The 19748-nt window shown below is 28.4% G+C and overlaps 2 protein-coding genes across 6 annotated transcripts; both read right to left on the reverse strand.

The window, feature by feature from the left end:
- Window positions 1-521: 521 nt before the first annotated feature.
- LOC105679465 (putative fatty acyl-CoA reductase CG5065) lies at window positions 522-6688 on the reverse strand. 3 transcript variants are annotated; one of them, XM_012379514.2, is made up of 9 exons: window positions 6529-6688; window positions 5117-5322; window positions 4773-4970; window positions 4267-4463; window positions 3477-3586; window positions 3064-3253; window positions 2364-2603; window positions 1973-2233; window positions 522-1276 (listed from the first exon to the last, which is right to left on the reverse strand). In XM_012379514.2, the coding sequence occupies exons 2-9, from the start codon at window positions 5315-5317 to the stop codon at window positions 1114-1116; spliced, it is 1560 nt and encodes a 519-aa protein (XP_012234937.2). In that variant the 5' UTR covers window positions 5318-5322; window positions 6529-6688; the 3' UTR covers window positions 522-1113. The 3 variants fall into 3 exon arrangements, with proteins under 3 accessions (XP_012234937.2, XP_067214360.1, XP_067214361.1); XM_067358259.1 differs by having other exon boundaries at window positions 3064-3262; window positions 6529-6687; XM_067358260.1 differs by lacking the exon at window positions 522-1276 and adding an exon at window positions 1645-1853 and having other exon boundaries at window positions 3064-3262.
- A 3672-nt stretch (window positions 6689-10360) lies between these two features.
- On the reverse strand, window positions 10361-16145 carry LOC105679464 (putative fatty acyl-CoA reductase CG5065). Of its 3 annotated transcripts, none has more exons than XM_067358262.1 (9): window positions 15989-16142; window positions 14613-14818; window positions 13892-14089; window positions 13401-13597; window positions 13051-13160; window positions 12313-12511; window positions 11625-11864; window positions 11219-11479; window positions 10361-10523 (listed from the first exon to the last, which is right to left on the reverse strand). In XM_067358262.1, exons 2-9 carry the CDS (start codon window positions 14811-14813, stop codon window positions 10361-10363), a joined length of 1569 nt encoding a protein of 522 aa, XP_067214363.1. In that variant the 5' UTR covers window positions 14814-14818; window positions 15989-16142. The 3 variants fall into 3 exon arrangements, with proteins under 3 accessions (XP_067214363.1, XP_067214364.1, XP_067214365.1); XM_067358263.1 differs by lacking the exon at window positions 10361-10523 and adding an exon at window positions 10843-11099 and having other exon boundaries at window positions 11625-11882; window positions 15989-16145; XM_067358264.1 differs by lacking the exon at window positions 10361-10523 and having other exon boundaries at window positions 11215-11479; window positions 11625-11882; window positions 15989-16144.
- Window positions 16146-19748: the final 3603 nt, after the last annotated feature.

Consider the following 19748-nt stretch of genomic DNA (forward strand, 5'->3'; position numbering starts at 1 on the left):
TCTTCTTTTTGTTAGTAATTTACTACACGTGTGGCCTGAGTATATTTTTTCGTATGGTTTGCATTCTTTTTCTCAAACAAAATTCTATTCCACGTCTATGACCCAAGACGAAACAGGCTATATAAGATGTTTAATAGATTATATAAGCTATATATGAGCCAGATATAAGCTAAAATATTTAATTTGAAAATACACATATTGTATATAACACCATACATCTAACTGGAAGAAAATGTCATATACTTTTTTCGTTTTTATCCTTATGTATTTATAAATTGCGACAAAACATGTGACAGAATTTTATTTATCTCTTTCTGCGCCGCATAATGTAGAAAAGGTAGAAAAAAGAATCAGGACGAAGTACGCAATATACAGAATCCTGGCCCGAATCATATAGATCGTTTAAAATAAAATTTTTTATATACGTTTTACAAAATGATAAATTTTACTGACAATCTCAGAAATACCAAAGAAAAACTGTGAGGCATATTTTTATTAATTTTACAAAAAAAATTGTAATATCCATGAAATATACATATATTTTTATTTGTTACATATTTATATTTGACAAATTAATATAATATATACTTATATAATAAATATCATATAATGAAATATAATAAATTCTTCATTCCCAAGCAACACATTTTTATGTATGTATATCATGACTGCAGTGAATATATTCATAAATATATGTGTATTATATAAAATGCAGTAATATATTTTTATCGAATTACAAATAAACTTGTACACATATGTTTCGCCAATCAAAGTCAGTAATCTTTTTAAAAAAGCATACCTTCATTTTTTGGTTGAACTAATATAGATCATCCAATTTTATAATTTTCACAACTTAGTCTTTGTCTCTATTTTGAAATTATATCTAATATCAATAGTCACAATAAATTATTTACATTGAAAATATATTAAAATTACCTTCCAGCCTGTAATATGTGTTCTATGGAATAGAGTTACAAGTAGCTCAAAAAACCCTAAACAAATTATTGGATAATAAAGTCAAAGGGAGTGTCAAACGGATTATCCTTCTGCTCTTTGTTAGTTGCGTTGTAAATTATATATGTATGGTGCGGTAAACGTGAAAAGAATGCATTCTTATAAATGCGCCTTCTCCACAAATCCGCCTATAATCGGCAGCAATTTCAATTTCTCCGTGATGTAATCCAGACTGATTTTCATTATCTCAAAATTGTTGTAAATGTAATATAATATGCCGAAGTAAAATAGGTACACTGTTGTAATATGAAGAACGTACATTCTGAAACATACACATTTCACATATACGATGAATTGTATGACATCAAGTTTTCGACAAGTTGCATACAAATCGAAAAAAAATAAAAAATTAAAATATATAATATTTAAGTCAATTTTAGTTAAATTTTAATGTTATTGATGCAAATTTAATTTAATGTAAATAAATTTTAATTAAACTTTGCAAATTTGATTTTTAATAAGATTTAATTTTTAGTAAATCTACAAATTTTGTAAATTTTTTTTTAAATTTTTAGTAAAGTATATTTGACTGCTACTGTATTGCGATTAGACGTAAAAATTCAATGCAAGCTGAAATAAAAAATAGAAATGTATGTGCAGCGTCAGAAGGGAACATTTAAACGAGAGAAATATTTAAACAACGTTAGTTTCTTTTACTATTTTCTTTTATCCTAACTTTCACATATTACGCTTATATTAATGATCTTATCTCACAATGAAAATTTAGTTTCTCTTGAGAATACGCAATTGTCGTTCAAGAAATGTAGAAACTTCTTACGAATATCAAGATTACGCAAGGTATGTTTAACTGTATTCACCTTTCTTCTATTTATTGAAACCTTCAAACATTGTTTCGCATTTTAAACATTTCTAAACTGCGACTGAATAAATTTTGTGGAACTGTTCTTTTTGCACAAAAATATATAACATGGAATAAATTTATGCAAAATATACTCACATCTTTTGATGCCGACGGGCTCTCGGTAAAGAAGACAAGTCTTCCTTTAAGCAGTATTGTCGCGCGCCGAGAATACAATTCTTTGTATACTCTATTTTGTCGGAATTAGAATCGATATAAGTGCGAAACAATTTTTTATCCTCTGGCGATAATTCATCAAATATAGTTGTTATTTTATTGTTATAAAATATCCATTTTCTCGTGGTAAAATATTGCAGTACTTCGAGTCCAGCTGAAATTCGTTTCTGGAGTTTGACCATACTGTTAGAAAGAACGAAAAGAAAGAAAATAATAAAAATAGATCACATAATATTATGTTATATTAAAAAATATTATGTAATAAGTAATAATTAATGGATAAACATTGTTATAAAGAGTACTCAGAACTTACAATCTTTTTTGTCGAAAAATCAGCATTAAGAAATCGATAAAGTACGCGGGTATGATGTGGAAAAAGAAGACGAATAAATTGTGCACAAATTTGTTGCTACGTATATTGCCGTCAGGATACCAAACCTGTCCATCAAAAGGATATTCGTAATAAACACGCCTACCCAATTCAAGGGTCTCGTCAAATGTCATCTCTGTTATTCTGCCTTGTGTTACATTGAACACGGGTATACTTTTTGATCTATAAATGGATTGACAATTGTAAGCACACAAGAGAGAAATTTAAACATTACAAATCTTTAAATAATTAATAATATCATTATTTTATATTAAATATGATAAGAAATAGTAGTAGAAAAGAAATAGTTTATAAATTATAGACATATTGCATGTTAAATTTGTTTTAAACAAACAATTAATTTGCAACAAAATTTGAGATAGATATCTATTTATAATTTTACGTAACATAAAAACATTTAAAAACTAGAAATACGCACAAAATGAGTAATCCATACATGTGTATATATTGATTTTTTAATTGTTTTTTTATACGATAGGTCACATAAAATAAATAGAATGTTATCCCATATTGTGTTGCAATTGTCCAAAGCGAGATTTGAATAACATACTTTGATTTGAATGTTTTTTCGGCATGTTAAATGATGCGAAAAAAAAGAATTGCACAAAGCGGAGTAACATACTTCTCCTGCTTGGTACCGACTCTGTATGCAATTACAATTAGATTATTAATCGCAATGTCAACCGGTATAGCTTCAATATGATATCTGCCGTTGCAGTGCATTGATCTGACGACACCTTTGCCCGCAGCGATGAGCAATCCTACAATACCATTCAGATTGTCCACCCAACCTGGTAACGGTTCTTCTATAGCTGAAAATACTAAACAAAATTAAATTAATTTTTTTTTATTTTAATGTATTATATAGTGTACTGGCTTATTCGAGCATATTGCATGCAGATGTGAACAGAAGTTTCTATATTTTTCCCGAATTTTTCAGTGTATTGTGCAGATCTGATATAATTTGTGTAACTATCGCGCCGAGAGATTTTTTCTTATAATTACTAAAAATTTATAAAATATACCAATAATTACCGATTGATGGCCTGGCAATACAGCAAGGCAGATTAGGATACTCGTTGACCACCAATGTTTCGGCAAGACACTTCGAATACGTGTAACTATTTGGATGCGGATGCATTAATCTAGAATTATAACAATAGACAAATACGTTATTGCACAGACATTTTTTATTATTGGATAATTCAATGAGTTATTTAATAAACAATTATTTAGTATTTTTAAGTCTTTATTATTTTTTAAATATTTAATTAAATCAGCGCTCGGAATTAGTTGCACATTTTGGGCCGATTCCCGAGACGACGCCTCCTGTTCCCCCACCACCGCCCGGCTGCTGGCGGCCGAGCCGCCGATAGCTCTGCCTCAGGAGCGTTTTATATAAGAAATAGGCTGGATTGTTGAGACACCTCTCAGAAAATAGTAATATTTTCTTTGCTACATAAATAATGTTTATTTTCATTAATACATAATATATATATATATTTAATTATTAATGAAAATAAACATTATTTATGTAGCGAAGAAAATGTTACGATTTCTTGACAGATGCCTAAACAATCCAGCCTATTTCTAATATAAAACGCTCCTGAGGCAGAGCTATCGGCGGCTCGGCTGCCAGCGGCCGGGCGGTAGTAGGGGAACAGAAGGCGTCGTCTCGGGAATCGGCCCGAAATGTTCAACTAATTCCGAGCGCTGAATTAAATCACTAAAGAGGTAATTATTTTAATTTTATATCCAGTTTTATGATAAATATACTTATCAATATGTTATTATTAATGATTAATAAGATCGTTAATTTAATTACTTTGGTGTAAGAAGATCGATAGCTTCTTCGTCCAGCCATTGAACGAGTTTCATGACATGGTGGGGATTATGAGGGGAATCATATGTACATTCGGCAAGTTCCTTTTGTTCGACGTGACAAAAAGTCGTGCTTACGTGCAGGAAACATTCCAGTTGCTTTATTTGCTTTGCCAAGTCTAGTACTCTTTTTGTACTTATCTGCAGGATTAAATCAGATATCATGCATTTTAGATATTGTGTAAAATATTATGCATAAATTTAGGTTTGGAAAACAGATTCACGAAATTAAGTAAGTTTTATATTGCATCGGCATTTAAATGTCAACACGTTTTTCATATAAAATTAAATATATAATTAAAGAATACAGAATCTAAATGTACAATGTAATCAGCGTAATGTGTAATAATAGTAATAAAGGACTTTTTTCACATAAAAAAGACAAATGCAACAAATGAAACTTTGAGTTATTGACGTTGATTTTTTTAAATTGTAGAACTAATATCTTACAGTGTTTAGCTCGATGGCGTCTTTTAATTTCGTATCGAAGCGAGTAGATGCAGCGCAATGAAATACCACATGTACTTCGTTTATCAGACGTTCTCGCTGCTCTTCAGTGAGACCCAAATTGTCCGAAGTTATGTCGCCGTTTAACGGTATCACTTTTTGAAGGACATTAGGTTTCTCGATTTTAATTCTTTGAAACAACTATAGAAATATCAATAATTATTACCATTATTTGTTATTAATTTACATAATGTGTACTATCATTTGTAAAAGTTTCATACCTGATTTAAAAAATCATGAATTATTTAAGATTAAAATTAAGTAATGGAATTCCCACAATATCTTACAGGTAAATCGAATATGTTACTGAGTCGAGTATCGATGTTGTGACCTTTCTTGCTTCGTATAATGATGTAAATTTTGTCGATTTCCGAGCAAGAATACAGCAACTTTTCCAAGAGAACCTTGCCCATAAAGCCGGAAGCGCCGGTGACAAAAATGGTCTTGTTTTTGTAATAGGATTGAATTTCGCTCCTTTTCTTGTCCATTATCACTGAAACACAAAAATTTAAACGTTATAACATTACAGACAACATAGGATACAACATATATGCATATATAAAGAATACATGAATTTTTGTGATACCTTATCTTTGTGATACGTTCATTCCGTTAAAATTCATGTATTCTTTATATATTTTATATAAGTTGTATGTTATATGTTATGTTATATGTCGTTGTTGAAATTAAAGTTTTAATTGTATCGACATATATATATATATATATATATATATATATATATATATATATATATATTATTATAAATGTAAAAAGAATGATAGAAATACAATAAACGAGCAAATAGTTTTACTATTGAAAAATAGAAGATCCTGTAATTAATTTGAATCGTCTGTGTTACTAATATAAAATAATAGATAGCATTTAAAATTTCGAGATTTTTATTTATTTGTTTGTCTTTTAATTTGTCTTCTTTTTTAATCATTTAATTTTTTCGTGTTTGTTATCGGTTACAACATATATATGTGTATATGTTGTGGCGCGTTGTAGCAATTATTTATAAGGGTGTAATGTAAAAGGGGTATCTTTGCAATAACTTTAGTAAGCTTTGTCATTTGATTAGAACTTTGCTTTTTAAAGACTTGACGACATTAACGTGACATTTTTATTTTTACTTTTTTACGATGATTGCGCAACGCAAGCGCAGCATCAACGATGCATCATGCAGCGCGGAGCATATAGTGCGATATTCACGGATCATTTCTGAAAGATGCGGTTTCGAAACATAAAATCATTTCCTATAGTTGAATTTAGCGTAAAAAATTCAATAACTTTTGTTATTACACAAAAATCTTGAAATTCGTAAAAATAATAACAAGGAGATAAATTAAAAAATATAAAATTTTTATAAAAATCCAGCTGCGCGGTTATAAAGCCCGTAAAATACCATAAAATTTTTATTTAAAACATTTTTTTATACTTTTTACAGTTTTAACGATATTTTGTCAAAACCAAATAAAATAAACCACTTCAGCTTGTAGAAATTGTTTCAACCCCTAAACGTGCGAGAACGCAAAAAAATATACGTGTCTCTTATTTTGAGATACTCTACAACATATTCAAAACTCATCAAAATTGAAGGAGGACAACTCTGTCACTTTCTCGTTAGCAAAAGGTTACGCAAAAATCGGCAATAATTTGAATGCAAAATAATGATATAATACAAAAATATACTGGATACCTGTTGGTGTTGCACACGTTCGATTGAATCCTATGGTTTAATTCTGTTATCACTTGCAATTAATGTAATGTTTTGTTTCACTTTTGCTATTTTGTGAGAATAGATCCTGTGTACTCCGTGCTCACAAACTTAATGAGCTTCGTTGTAATCCGTGATGAAATATGTACTGTTGTAGAATGACTTGTCAATCTTTTTTTCTTTTCTTCTGTTTCTCTCTGTTCCTTTTCCCACATAGTTGACACTACAACAAAAAATTTTATGCGTTTCGTTCTTGCTAGAGGCAAAAAGCTCGCTTCTAATCGCAAGACAAATTGGTTTTTTTTCATTTTCACGTTCCTATAAACAATTCATGAACATTTCATGAACGTCATCGTTCTTAGATGCGCGTAAAACTATCGAAGGACGCTGTATGCCATTACATCTCGACTGTTGATGAATCCGGAATATGCAAAATCTGGTTAAATTTTATCTACTTGTCGATTTTGTAGGATATTTAAAAATAGTATCAAAATACTAAACTTTCTAAAACTTTGTTTTTTTTGTAAAAGTTTGATGGATTGAATTTGTATAAATCTTGTTTTTTACGCAAAAAGTAACTAAAAAATAGATATAATAAAAATGTTAGTGTTCACTTTGTCTTGAACAAATAAATAAGAGGAAAGAAATATTACGTTGTTCTAATTGTTTTATTATAATTATAATTATAATTTATATAATTTATATAATTTAATTTATTATAATTATAATTATAATTATAATTATTATAAATGTAAAATAATATAAAAATTATTTATTTATTTTCACTTATATTTTATTTTTTCATATATTCTTTTAGATTTATATAAGAATAATATTATTTTAAAGAAAAGCGTTTGAGCTAGTGAATAGAAAATAATAAAATAAAGTAGTCATGCATAATGTATTGATGATAATCTATCTTGATATCTATGATATTTATCTTATGATGTCATTTTCTTGGAAAATACGAGGAGTCCGTAATAAATGCAATTATTACATCATTACACAATATAAAGAAAGAAAAAAATATTTAAACTTATGCACTTGCACACGCTTATTAGTATTATTTAACCTTTGATTTTTGCGTCAGTCTTCTATTAACGACGTAGAATGTACTTCACATTTACTATAATAAATTATATTTAATCGATATTTTTAATGACGTTTCTTTCTTTCTTATAACATAAAGATAGTGCGCATTTACAAAGTATAATCTTGCTTTGCAACAAATAGATGAATGTTGAAATGTAAAAACTTTTAAAGAATTGAGTTTTATGTCAAAATAAAGAATTATTTTGTTCGCTCTATTTCAAGGACTTATATCTATGTTCAGCAAGCAGATTGTAGTTATTGTTTTAAAAATATTATATTTGTGTTATGTTGCGTGTAAACTTAACTTTTTTCTCATATTTTCAATAAATAGTTTGACGTAGAAATCTGAAATATAAATCTACTTATTGTTTTATTAATCTTAATAATTTATTTTTAATTTTTAAATAGAATCCACTATTAAAATTCATATCAAATATCACCTTTATAATTAAAAAATAATTTTTTTTTTTATGTAATAATTCTTTTACGTAAAACATATTCTTAATAATATGAAGAAAAATCCTTTACTAGCGCTTTGTGTCACACTGTTGCATTTATCACGGCATTTGTTACAGCTTCATTTATTTCTCCGCGATAATGTAACAAGTGTATATAAAAGTTAGTTTTTTTGATAAGTCATTATTGTGCTGCGTTATTCTCACTATCGTAGTTTGTAATTAATCACCAAAAGAGATCTAATGTAAGCTGACAATTTTTAATACGTCTTCTTTTTGTTAGTAATTTACTACACGTGTGGCCTGAGTATGTTTTTTCTTATGGTTTGCATTCTTTTTCTTAAACAAAATTTTATTCCACGTCTATGACCCAAGACGAAACAGGCATATATAAGATGTTTAATAGATTATATAAGCTATATATGAGTCAGATATAAACTAAAATATTTAATTTGAAAATACACATATTGTTTATAACACCATACATCTAACTAAAAGAAAATGTCATATACTTTTTTCGTTTTTATTCTTATGTATTTATAAATCGCGACAAAACATTTGACAGAATTTTATTTACCTCTTTCTGCGCCGCATAATGTAGAAAAGGTAGAAAAAAGAATCAGGACGAAGTACGCAATATACAGAATCCTGTCCCGAATCATATAGATCGTTTAAAATAAAATTTTTTATATACGTTTTACAAAATGATAAATTTTACTGACAATCTCAGCAATACCAAGGAAAAATTGTGAGGCATATTTTTATTAATTTTACAAAAAAGATTGAAATATCCATGAAATATACATATATTTTTATTTGTTACATATTTATATTTGACAAATTAATATAATATATGTTTATATAATAAATATCATATAATAAAATATAATAAATTCTTTATTCCCACACTGAGAAAAATATCCAGCGACTCTAATCGGAAAAAACCGTTTGAACATCTTATCCGATTGATTTTGATTGGATTTAGGGCTATCCGATGAAATGATAGATGCCTTTATCCGATGAAATAAAATTTCCAATGAAATATGAACGGATAATGAGCTGCGATTTACTTATCCGTTTAAATTGATATATAATATGATCGGACATTGCACTTGATCGGATAAAAATAAGGTATTTTTTCCGATCAAGCTGAATGTCCAATCTAATGTACTATATCCGATTAAAATATTATCCGATAAAGTGTAATATCCGATGAAATACAATTTATCCGTTCAGAAGTCCGATGAAATACATGTGTACACATTTCGAAGTCGCACTGGTAACTCGATTGTGATTGGTCGTGCTAACAGTCGTACCGATGGGCCCAGCGTGCATGAGCCTGTACTCTATTGTCTCGTGTTCGTCATCGAAGCAGCGTGAAGGCAGTGTGACGCAATATTGTGTGCAATATTTTGTATATAATAGTGTATTACGTGTCAATTATTAAGAAGTGAAAGAAATGAATTGTAATACAGTTAGAACTGTTCTTGAAGAACTCAAAGTAGAAGAAGAAGTAATACAAATTAATATTAATATTAATTGGTATATTTAAGGGGAAAATTCCGATCAGATTCCGATCAGATTCCGATTAGATCTATTGATCGGACATAATATAATCGGACTATTCGTTCAAAAAGTAACAAACGGATATTTTCTAATCGGATATTTTTGATCGGTTATTTCAGTCTTCATCGGTTATTTTTTCCGATTGAAGAGATCGATAATATCCGTTTGTTACTTTTTGAATGGATTTTCCGATCAATTTTAACCGGATTTTTCTCTCAGTGCAAGCAACACACATTTTTATGTATGTATATCATGACTGCAGTGAATATATTCATAAATATATGCGTACTATATGAAATGCAGTAATACATTTTTATTGAATTACAAATAAACTTGTACACATATGTTTCGCCAATCAAAGTCAGTAATCTTTTTAAAATAGCACACCTTCACTTTTTGGTTGAACTAATATAGATCATCCAATTTTATAATTTTCACAATCAAGTTTTTGTCTCTATTTTAAAATTATATCTAATATCAACAGTCACAATAAAGTATTTACATTGATAATATATTGAAATTACCTTCCAGCCTGTAATATGTGTTCTATGGAATAAAGTTACAAGTAGCTCAAAAAACTCTAAACAAATTATTGGATTATAAAGTCAAAAGGAGTGTCAAATGGATTATCCTTCTGCTTTTTGTTAGTTGCATTGTAAATTATGTATGTATGTTGCGGTAAACATAAAAAGAATGCGTTCTTATAAATGTGCCTGCTCCACAAATCCGCCTATAATCGGTAGCAATTTCAATTTCTCCGTGATGTAATCCAGACTGATTTTCATTATCTCAAAGTTGTTGTAAATATAATATGATATACCGAAATAAAATAGGTACACTGTTGTAATATGAACAACATACATTCTGAAACATACAAATTTTACATATACGATGAATTTTATGATAGCAAATTTTCGACAAGTTGCATACAAATAAAAAAAAAATAAAAAATTAAAATATATAATTTAAGTCAATTTTAGTTAAATTTTAATGTTATTGATGCAAATTTAATTTAATGTAAATAAATTTTAATTAAACTTTGCAAATTTAATTTTTAATGAGATTTAATTTTTAGTAAATCTACAAATTTGGTAAATATTTTTTTTTAATTTTTAGTAAAGTATATTTGACTGCTACTGTATTGCGATTAGACGTAAAAATTCAATGCAAGCTGAAATAGAAAATAGAAATGTATGTGCAGCGTCAGAAGGGAACATTTAAACGAGAGAAATATTTAAACAACGTTAGTTCTTTTTACTATTTTCTTTCATCCTAACTTTCACATATTACGCTTATATTAATGATCTTATCTCACAATGAAAATTCAGTTTCTCTTGAGAATACGCAATTGTCGTTCAAGAAATGTAGAAACTTCTTACGAATATCAAGATTACGCAAGGTATGTTTAACTGTATTCACCATTCTTCTATTTATTGAAACCTTCAAACATTGTTTCGCATTTTAAACATTTCTAAACTGCGACTGAATAAATTTTGTGGAACTGTTTTTTTTGCACAGAAACATATAACATAGAATAAATTTATGCAAAATATACTCACATTTTTTGATGCCGACGGGCTCTCGGCAAGGAAGATAAGTCTTCTTTCATGCAGTATTGTCGAGCACCCAGAACAAGAGTCTTCAAATACTCCGTTTTGTCAGTATTAGCTTCGACATAAGTGCGAAACATTTTTTTGTCCTCTGGCAACATTTCGTCGAACATAGTTAATACCTTACGATTATGAAATATCCATTCCTTCGTGGTAAAATATTCCAGTACTACGAGCCCATGTGAAATTCGTTTCTGGATTCTGACCATACTGTTAGAAAGAACGAAAAGAAAGAAGATAACAAATAAAATAGATCACATAATATTATGTCATTATATAAAACATTATAAAAAACATTATGTAATGAGTAATGATTAATGGATAAACATTTTTATAAAGAGTACTCAGAACTTACAATCTTTTTTGTCGGAATATCAGCATCAAGAAGTCGATAAGGTATGCGGGTATAATGTGAAAAAAGAAGACGAATAAATTGTGCACAAATTTGTTGCTACGTATATTGCCGTCAGGATACCAAATCTGTCCTTCAAAAGGATATTTGAAAAAAACACGCCTACCCATTTCAAGTATCTCACCGAATTTGGCCTCTGTTATTCTGCCTTGCGTTACGTTGAACACGGGTATACTCTTTGATCTATAAATGGATTGTAAGCTGGCAAAAGAGAAATTTAAACGTTACGAATTTTTTCAAAATTAATAATATTATTATTTTATATTAAATATTATAAGAAATAGTAGTAGAAAAGAAATAGTTTATAAATTATAGACATATTGCATATTAAATTTACTTCAAACAATTAATTTGCAACAAAATTTGAGATAGATATCTACTTATAATTTTACGTAACATAAAAACATTTAAAAACTAGAAATACGCACAAAATGAATAATTCTTACATGTGTATATATTGATTTTTTTATTTTTTTTTATATTTTAAGCACATAAAATAATAAATAAAATGTTATCTCATATTGTGTTGCAATTGTTCAAAGCGAGCTTTGAATAACATACTCTGATTTGAATATTTTTTCGGTATGTTTAATAATGCAAAAAAAAAATTGCACATTGCGGAATTACATACTTTTCCTGCTTGGTACCGACTCTGTATGCAATTACAATTAAATTATTAATTGCAATGTCAACCGGTATAATTTCAGCATGATAACTGTCATTGCAGTGCATTGATCTGACGACACCTTTGCCCGCAGCGACAAGCAATCCTATAGGACTATTCAGATTGTCCACCCAACCTGGTAACGGCTCTTTTATAGCTGGTAATACTAAACAAATTTAAATTATTTTTTTTTTATTTTAATGTATTCTATATTGTACTGGCTTATTCGAGCAAATTGCATGCAGACGTGAACAGAAATTCTGTATTTTTCCCGAGTTTTTTAGTGCATTGTGCAGATCTGTTAAAATTTGTGTGTATATCGCGCCGAGAGATTTTCTCTTATGATTTCTGAATGTTGGAAGTTTTTAATTTTTATCATATAAGTGGATTTATTCAGTGAAACACTTATCGGATAAAAAAGAAAAGTATATTTCTAACAAAAAGTTAATATACAGTTCTTACACGTTTCACACAATTTTAATTCTTTTTTCGCTAAAAAGTGATTTTGCCTATCACTTTTACTCTAGGAACGCTCACAGACGTTAGGCCGACGTCCTACACGTCACCGCAACTATAAATGTACACACGTCAGTGTATACACATGCACCCTATTTCTTTTAGAAGAGGGAAAACTCTCAGCGCTTTATTTAAAAATAAGATTACCAAATTCAACACTGAAAAATTATAAAATATACCAATAATTACCGAGTGATGGTCTCACAATGCAGCAAGACAGATTAGGATACTCGTTTACCACCAATGTTTCAGCAAGACACTTCGAATACGTGTAGCTATTTGGATGCGGATGCATCAATCTAGAATTATAACAATAGACAAATACGTTATTGCACAGACATTTTTTATTATTGGATAATTCAATGAGTTATTTAATAAACAATTATTTAGTATTTTTGAGTCTTTATAATTTTTTTAATATTTAATTAAATCACTAAAGAAATAATTATTTTATAATTTTATTTTATAATTAGTTTTATAATAAATATACTAATCAATATGTTATTATTAATGATTAATAAGATCGTTAATTTAATTACTTTGGTGTAAGAAGATCGATAGCTTCTTCGTCCAGCCATTGAACGATTTTCATAACATCGTGGGGATTATGAGGGGAATCATATATACGTTCGGCAAGTTCCTCTTGTTCGACGTGACTAAAAGTCGTGCTTACGTGCAGGAAACCTTCCAGTTGCTTCATTTGCTTTGCCAAGTCCAGTACTCTTTTTGTACTTATCTGCAGGATTAAATCAGATATCATGCATTTTAGATATTGTGTAAAATATTATGCATAAATTTAGGTTTGGAAAATAGATTCGCGAAATTAAGTAAGTTTTATTTGCTTTGGCATTTAAATGTCAACACGTTTTTTATATAACGTTAAGTATATAATTCATGAATACAAAATCTAAATGTAAGTACGGTGTAATCAGCACAACGTAAAGACATTTTTTCAAATAAAAAAAAAAAAACAAATGTAACCTTAAGTTATTGACGTTGATTTTTTTAAATTGTAGAGCTAATATCTTACAGTGTTCATCTCGATGGCGTCTTTTAATTTCAAATCGAAGCGAGTAGATGCAGCGCAATGAAATACCACATGTACTTCGTTTATCAGACGTTCTCGCTGCTCTTCAGTGAGACCCAAATTGTCCGAAGTTATGTCGCCGTTTAACGGTATCACTTTTTGAAGGACATTAGGTTTCTCCATTTTGATTCTTTGAAACAACTATAGAAATATCAATAATTATCACCATTATTTGTTATTAATTTACATAATGTGTACTATCATTCGTAAAAGTTTCATACCTGATTTAAAAAATCATGAATTATTTATGATTAAAATTAAGTAATAAATTTTTATGGTAGCAAAAATTATAGTTGTAATTAGAAGATTATTATAGAATAATATAAACATAAACATTATTATAAATATGTTAAACTTAAGTGTCTTTAAAAATTAAAAAAAGGGAATACTAAATTAATAAAATCATGTAAATAAAATCACTAAATTTTGTAAACTAATTATGATTATTGCAAATCTTTTTTTGTTGTTTTAATATTATTGTGTAATAATTAATAATTGATTACTAAGTAAATATAAAATTTAATTAAGTGTTAAAAAATATAACAAATGTAGCTTAAGGTACAAATATATTGCGACATTTGCAAATATTCGAAATGCATATCATGATATTTTGTTACGCGACATTAGATAAAAAAGAGTTAACGGGATTCCCACAATATCTTACAGGTAAATCGAATATGTTGCTGAGTCGAATATCGATGTTATGACCTTTTTTGCTCCGTATAAGGATGTAAATTTTGTCGATTTCTGAGCAACAGTACAGCAGCTTTTCCAATAGGACCTTGCCCATAAAGCCGGAAGCGCCGGTGATAAAAATGGTTTTGTCTCTGTAATAAGATTGAATTTCGCTCCTTTTTGTGTCCATTATCGCTGAAACATCACAAAATTTAAACGTTATAACGTTACATACAACATAAGATACAACATATGAGCATATATAAAGAATACATGAATTTTTGTGATACCTTATCTTTGTGATACGTTCATTCTGTTAAAATTCATGTATTCTTTATATATTTTATGTATGTTGTATGTTATATGTTATGTTATATGTTGTTGTTGAAATTAAAGTTTTAATTGTATCGACATATATACATATTATTATAAATGTAAAAAGAATAATAAAAAGAATAATAAAATACAATAAACGAGCAAATAGTTTTACTATTGAAAAATAGAAGATCCTATAATTAATTTGAATTGTCTGTGTTAATATTATAAAAAAATAGATTGGATTTAAAATTTCAAGATTTTTATTTATTTGTTTGTCTTTTAATTTGTCTCCTTTTTTAATTGTTTAATTTTTACGTGTTTGTTATCGGTTACAACATATATACGTGTATATGTTGTGGCGCGTTGTGGCAATTATTTATACGGGTGTAATGTGAAGCGAATATCTTAACAATAACTTTAGTAAACTTTGTTTTTCAATTAGAATCTGCTTTTGAAATACGTGACGACAATAACGTGACATTTTTATTTTCACTTTTTTACGACGATTGCACGACGATTGCAACGCAAGCGCGGCATCAACGATGCATCGTGCAGCGCGGTGCATATAGTGCGATATTCACGGATTATTTCTGAAAGATGCAATTTCGAGACATAAAATCATATATAATTAAATTTAGCGGAAAACTATAATTTTTATCATTACAAAAATCTTGAAATTCGTAAAAATAATAACAAGGGAATAAATTAAAAAATGTTTTAAAAACCCAGTGCGCAATTATAAAGCCTGTTAAATACCATAAAACTTTTATTTAAAGCATTATTTTATACTTTTTACAGTTTTAACGACATTTGGTCAAAACCAAATAGAATAAACAGCTTCAGCAGGAATTGTTTCAACCCATAAACGTGCGAGATCACAGAAAAAAATACGTGTTTCTTATTTTGAGCTACTCTACAACATATTCACAATTCATCAAAAGCGGTGAGGGACAACTCTGTCACTTTCCTTGTTAGCAAAAGGTTACGCAAAAATCGACAATATTTTTGATGCAAAATAATGATATAATATCAAAATATACTGCATACCTGTTGGTGTTACACACGTTCGATTGAATCCTATGGTTTAATTTTGTTATCACTTACAATTCATGTAATGTTTTGTTTCACTTTTGCTGTTTTGTGGGAATAGAGATCCTGTGTACTCCGTGCTCATGAACTTAATGAGCTTCCTTGTAATCCATGATAAAATATATATTGTTGTTGAATAACTCGTCCATCTTTTTACTTCTTCTTCTGTTTGTCTCTGTTTCTCCTTTTACATGTTTGCAAATATAGTTGCAACTAGAGAAAGGTGGGGTAAGACGGACCGCGGGGTAAAATGGTCCATTTGCTAGATCTTATTAGTACGTACCTCTATCTGCTGGATAAACATAAAATTAATTTCCTTTTTGATGCTTTTTAACTGTTTAAAAATTACGTCATTATATCATAAGACTATCGTAAGTTATTTATAAAGAAACGTCAAATTCTTGCAAATAGATCTCGTGATCTAATTTCTTAGTATTACATTTTAAGTGACTAAGATTGCAAAACTTAAAATTTTTAAATTTTTCTACAAGTTCCATATTTCTGGTTATTTAGAAGTAATATTTCATCAGTTACATTTAAAAAATAATTTTGATACAGGTAAATAAAAATAAGATAATATTAATGTTGTTATGTGGGGTAAAATGGACCAATTTAAATGGGGTAAAACGGACCAATTTATATATTTGTTCTACTTATATTTTCTACTTATACTTTCTACTTATAGTTTTTTGCTTATATATTTGCTCTGATTTGAGAAATATTTTACATTTCATTTTTTTTTACTGGAAAAAGCTATGAAAAATAAAAAACGCACTGTTAAAAGTAGAAGAAACTTGAAATTTATTGAAAATAATGTCTCCAAATAAAAACAGATTTTATAATAATTATTTATTTTATTTACATGCTTTATTTTAAAATGTTATATTTAATGTTATATTTAATATAAACGTTAAAAATTATAAAGATTATAATTATTTTAAAGATTTGTGTGTATAATAAAATGATTAATGTTATAAATTAATTTCTACTCTTATTCAAAAATATTTAATAAATAATATATAGTTTTGATTTTGAGTTAATCAGTTAAATTATTTCTTGATCCATATTATCTCGGCTTGGTCCGTTTTACCCCATGGGTGGGGTAAAATGGACCAAAATTAAGTTTTTAAAAATCTTAATAATAATTCAAACTTTTGCAAATTTTGAAAATTTAACATTATAATCTTATAATAAACATTCTACAGTTTCTTCATGCTAAATTTCAGTTATTTTTTGTCATTAATATAAAAAATATAGCCATTTTCGCTTAGGGGGTCCGTCTTACCCCACCTTCCCCTACAACAAAAAATCTTGTGCGTTTCGTTCTAGCAAGAGGCAAGAAGCCCGCTTCTAATCGCAAAACAAATTGGTTTTTTTTTATTTTTACGTCCCTGTAAACAATTATGAATAGTTCATGAATGTCATCGTTTTTATATGCGTGTAATACTATCAAAGGACGCTGTATGTCATTACATTTCGACTGTTGATGAATTCGAAATATGCAAAAGCTGGTCTCTCTCTCTTTTATTTTCTCATATATTCTTTTAGATTTATATAAGAATAATATTATTTTAGAAAAAAGTGTTTGAGGTAGTTAGAATAGAAAATAATAAAATAAAGTAATTAATCTTAAAGTATTGATGATAATCTGTCGCTTATGTCGTCATTTTCTTGAAAAATACGAGGAGGAAATGCAATTATTACATCATTACACAATATAAAAAAAGAAAAATATTTAAACTTATGCACTTGCACACGCTTATTAATATTATTTAACCTTTGATTCTTGCGTCAGTCTACTAGTAATAATGTGGAACTTCACATTTACTATAGTAAATAATATCTAATCGACATTCTTAATGACGTTTTTTTCTTCCTTATAACATAAAAATAGTGCGCATTTACAATGCAAATTCTTGTTTTGCAACAAATAGATGAATGTTGAAATGTAAAAACTTTTAAAGAATTGAGTCTTACGTCAAAATAAATAATTACCTTGTTTGCTCTATTTCAAGGACTTATATCTATGTTTAGCAAGCAGATTGTAGTTATTGTTTTAAAAATATTATATTTGTGTTATCTTGCGTGTATATAAACTTAACTTTTTTCTCATATTTTCAATAAATAGTTTGACGTAGAAATCTGAAATATAAATCTACTTATTGTTTTATTAATCTTAATAGTTTATTTTTAATTTATAAATAGAATCCTCTATTAAGATACATATTGTTACGTCCCTACGGTGTTCCCGATCGTTCATCGAGTCAGCATGGAAATTTATTAAAAGAACATCGAACGTCTCGTTGTCATGTTGTTGTCACATTGTTGATAACAACGACAGGAGTCTCGCGACAGCTGTCGTTTCGTACAGATGTGTTTATACGACGGCTATTATTATTGTAATTATTCTTGTCTGAGTTTATATATTCGTTGAGTTACATTAAAGTTATAGTTATTTTATTAAAAAGTGTCTCTTATTTTGGAGTGAAAGCGTGAGTCAACGGTTGTGTTACGTGCTTTAATATAAATCGAACTGGTGAACGTAACAATATCAAATATCTCCTTTATAATTAAAAAATCAGTTTTTCCATTTATGTAAAATACATATTCTTAATAATATGAAGAAAAATCCTTTACTAGCATTTTGTGTCACACTGTTGCATTTATTACGGCATTTGTCACAGCTGCATTTATTTTTGTTTGTGATAATGTAATAATGTGAAAATTATTTTAGCAATAATTTATAATATACTCGATGGACAAGTGTATATAAAAGTTAGTTTTATTGATAAGTCATTATCGTGCTGCGTTATTCTCACTATCGTAGTTTGTAATTAATCACCAAAGGTGATCTAATGTAAGCCGACAATTTTTAATACGTCTTTTTTTTGTTAGTATTTTACTACACTTGTGGCCTGAGTATGTTTTTTCGTATGGTTTGCATTCTTTTTCTCAAACAAAATTCTATTCCACGTCTATGACCCAAGACGAAACAGACATATATAAAATGTTTAATAGATTATATAAGCTAAATATGAGCCAGATATAAGCTAAAATATTTAATTTAAAAAATACATATATATATATAACATTATACATCTAACTGGAGAAAAATGTCATATATTTTTTTCATTTTTATCCTTATGTATTTATAATTTGCGACAAAACAGAATTCTATCACTGAGAAAAATATCCAGCGACTCTAATCGGAAAAAACCGTTTGAACATCTTATCCGATTGATTTTGATTGGATTTGGGGCTATCCGATGAAATGATGGATGCCTTTATCCGATGAAATAAAATTTCCAATGAAATATGAACGGATAATGAGCTGCGATTTACTTATCCGTTTAAATTGATATATAATATGATCGGACATTGCACTTGTGATCGGATAAAAATAAGGTATTTTTTCCGATCAAGCTGAATGTCCGATCTAATGTACTATATTCGATTAAAATATTATCCGATAAAGTGTAATATCCGATGAAATACAATTTATTCGTTCAGAAGTCCGATGAAATACATGTGTACACATTTCGAAGTCGCACTGGTAACTCGATTGTGATTGGTCGTGCTAACAGTCGTACCGATGGGCCCAGCGTGCATGAGCCTGTACTCTATTGTCTCGTGTTCGTCATCGAAGCAGCGTGAAGGCAGTGTGACGCAATATTGTGTGCAATATTTTGTATATAATAGTGTATTACGTGTCAATTAT

This window comes from Linepithema humile, chromosome 6, assembly GCF_040581485.1.
Source record: "Linepithema humile isolate Giens D197 chromosome 6, Lhum_UNIL_v1.0, whole genome shotgun sequence".
Taxonomy (NCBI): Eukaryota; Metazoa; Arthropoda; class Insecta; order Hymenoptera; family Formicidae; genus Linepithema; species Linepithema humile.